Source organism: Histoplasma capsulatum, genomic scaffold, assembly GCF_000149585.1.
Source record: "Histoplasma capsulatum NAm1 scaffold_1 genomic scaffold, whole genome shotgun sequence".
Taxonomy (NCBI): domain Eukaryota; kingdom Fungi; phylum Ascomycota; class Eurotiomycetes; order Onygenales; family Ajellomycetaceae; genus Histoplasma; species Histoplasma mississippiense.
Window position 1 is genome coordinate 2,830,205 of NW_001813982.1, and position 3,168 is coordinate 2,833,372.

Below are 3,168 nucleotides of genomic sequence, written 5' to 3' on the forward strand. Positions count from 1 at the left end.
ACAACAGCCTACAGCTCAACCCTTTCCGCAGGGCCGCCACCTACCAAGGAGTCACGCGACCAGTCAGTTAAGGATGCGAAGGCTGCCATGGATAAGGCATCTAATGCAGTGCGCAACGCCCGTGGCGCTATAAACAAGAAGCTGAAGAACATGGGCGTCAAGAAACTTGTGAGGCCGGATGATTTGCACAAGCAGATAGAGAAGATGGAAAAAATTGCTGAGAAAGGGCAGAAAGAGGTTAAAGAGGTTTTTGAGGGGGCAAAAAATGTTCTGTAACGCCTGTTTTTCTTTTGTAGCCGATTGGTCCGAAGGTTGGCTGATAGGAGTATGAGAGGATGGATGTATCTCGGGGTTTGTATAATAGCTACCTGGTTTGTTTATGGAGAAGTTGGGATATACGTATTACGAAGCGCTACAGCGCAGTATCTAGAGAAATGTGTATTAAATAATGACATGATAAAAATAATTGCGACCGAGATGGTGACAGTAGTATACAATTTATGAATATCTTCTAACAAAGGTACAGTACATAACATGACCAAGCGATAGAGCCCTGTTTCGGCCTACACTTTGGCCTGCACAGCCTTAGGCTTCGGCAACGACTTCGACAACACCTCCAGAAATTGTGTTTTATGAGGGGACTGCCATGTCGAATTATTTGCCAAATTTCTCAAAACATCCCTCATAACTGGGTGTCTTGCTCCATGTTCTTCCAACCAGCGCGCCTGTTCAGATTTATACTCACCCGAAACAAGTCGTGAAACCAGTTGCTGCTTCTGCGTCTCGTTCACAGGCTCGAACGACATGTCTCTGGGCTGGACCAGGGACCCCTTGCGATCCGTCAATTTATCCGCCGCGCTCTGCCGCAATTTTTCGTGCCAGCTCCACCGCCTCATTTTTTTCTTCCTCGCTGTAGAAATATGTCCATTTACCTTGATGAATACGTTGGGCCAGAAGATCCGTCGACTCGAAACCGTTGGGGTACCGCTCACTCATCCACGCTAGGCGCTCATGCAAGGCCTCCTTAGGGCCCATCACACCCATTGGCAAGGCGGGCCAAGTCCGCTGTAGGTTATCGATATTGTAACCTTGGGGGTTATATCGGACAGGTTTGGGACGGTCGCGCTCCCACTGTTCAAGAAAAGCCTTTTCATCCGCTTCCTGTTCTTCCTTGGACATCTCGCGCTGTCCAGACCACCCACTACCGTCGTCGCTTCTGGACGACTTATCCAGTTTCTTGCGGCGGGCCGGGCGGGCTGTTGCGGGGCGCTTAGGGGCTCTAGTTCCGCCGAGGTTATTCCCCGGCCTTCTCAGGGTTGCAGGAGCCCGAAGGATGTTAGTGGGCTTTCCGCCCGCTTTATTAAGCCTGGAGCCAAGAGCGCGGGCATCGAGTGGTCGACGCTGCTGGGACTGTAATTGTTGCCGTTGCCGTTGATGGGGAGGGATAAGGGGTTGTGAGTCATCAGATACACGGCGGATGAGGGGGGTGGAAGAAGATTGAGAAAAAGCTTTATCAATTTGCTTTTTGGCGATCTCGTGAAGGGAGCTTAGACGGTTTTGCTTTGCTGCACAAAAATTAAGATTAGCATCTGTCTCTCCCAATTCATTGTGACCATTACCAACAGCACAAACTATACCTTTTGAGTCTCCATCATTCTCAGATGGTCTGGTTGACGATGAAGAAAAGTGTCTGGCGGACCTGATCGCTATTGCTCCTTGATTCCATTTGCTCGATGTTGAGTCCGCGACTGCAACCCACTGGCGAACAGGTACGCCTTGTGGCTTGAGCATATTGTTGAATTAGGTACTATCGCCCAGTGGGCTTCAATAAGGAACAGCACGCAAGTGGTTCCACTGGTCAAATGGTTGAGTTGAGCAGCCGGGGCTCGTGAATGGAACCGTGCTATTGTGATTAGACTTTGCAGAGAGGACGAAGTTGGGCAGAATTTATAATCACGTGATGATGCCTCGTTTCCAGGTTGATTTCCGCGACAAAGATCTAGATAACATCGCTTATGGGGATACAGTCGCTCTCAGCTCAACATAGCCTTATTTCCATTTTTATATAGGTTTCAAACTAGGAAAAGTCAATGTCGGAATAATTTCCTCCAGATCCACGTCCATTCCAGCTCCATCCTCACTCCATAGCCCAACGATACCAAACCGGACCAACTCAAACAAGCGAAACAAGAAGAATATATCTAGAAAATGCTCCGCCGGAAACCCACAGCGTTAGCCATTACCACCGAAGACATAATCGCCTTCGAAGAAGCGCGCCTGCGCCAACAACAATTAAAAGAAAACAATAACAACCAACAAACCTTCGCAAATAGCACGGGTAGTAGTGGAGTCGGTGGCTTCCAATCCAGCTCAGTCACGTATGATCCTAACGACGAGTTGAAGCCGCTACCTGGTGATAAGGCGCGAATTGTGCGCACGCGAGATGAAAGGATTGGGTTGGGGAGGGCTCGGTGAAAGCGCTGTCCATCTTTTCTATTTTCTCTGCTTTGATTGGGGTGATCGAGAATGGGGATGGGCCATAACTCGTTCGAATTTTCTCATTGGCTTTGTGTCAGACTTAGCGCTGCCCGTGGACAGACATAAGAGTTTTCTCTTGTCCTCTCTGGGGCGTTTAGCCTTGCGAGTTGGCAGCGGGGAGGAAGGAGCCCTTGCGGAAAGCAAACGAGATCGGAGGTGTCGAAGTGGAAGCGGAAGCGGTAGCGCGGAGCATGGATGTGTCAAAGCTCTTCTATCCACCAAGCGCGAACGAGATAGGACTGCTTACACTAGAAATCGGTATAAAACAGTATGTGGGCTGGGCCTTGGGAAGAACGAAGGAAGTCGTTTTCGTTTAGCCACCGCTAGCTGGGGAATCGCTCTGTGGCAGTCGCAAAAGTCGGTACGGGAATCACTGAATCAGATTTTCTTTGCTGCTCGAGCGCGGAACAGGCTAACTATTGTTTCTGGCCCCCCAAGGCCGAATTATTTCTTCCTCTGGAATGTGCGCGTCGAATTATCTGGATGAGCGACTGTGCTTCCCATCCCGTTATGAACGAGCGAAAAGGAGAAAATACGTGGAAAGGTTGAGGGATCTTAGATGGCAACTGCCAACCACTTCATTTCGGCTTTTCTGGGACATGAAAAGTCCGCTGGTTTTATCCTGCGGGG

The 3,168-nt window shown here is 49.6% G+C and overlaps 1 protein-coding gene across 1 annotated transcript; it reads right to left on the reverse strand.

The window, feature by feature from the left end:
- Positions 1–846: 846 nt before the first annotated feature.
- HCAG_00808 (predicted protein) lies at positions 847–1,791 on the reverse strand (the record flags this gene model as incomplete). The annotated part of the gene is made up of 2 exons (XM_001543712.1): positions 847–1,565; positions 1,638–1,791. The coding sequence occupies 2 exons, from the start codon at positions 1,789–1,791 to the stop codon at positions 847–849; spliced, it is 873 nt and encodes a 290-aa protein (XP_001543762.1).
- Positions 1,792–3,168: the final 1,377 nt, after the last annotated feature.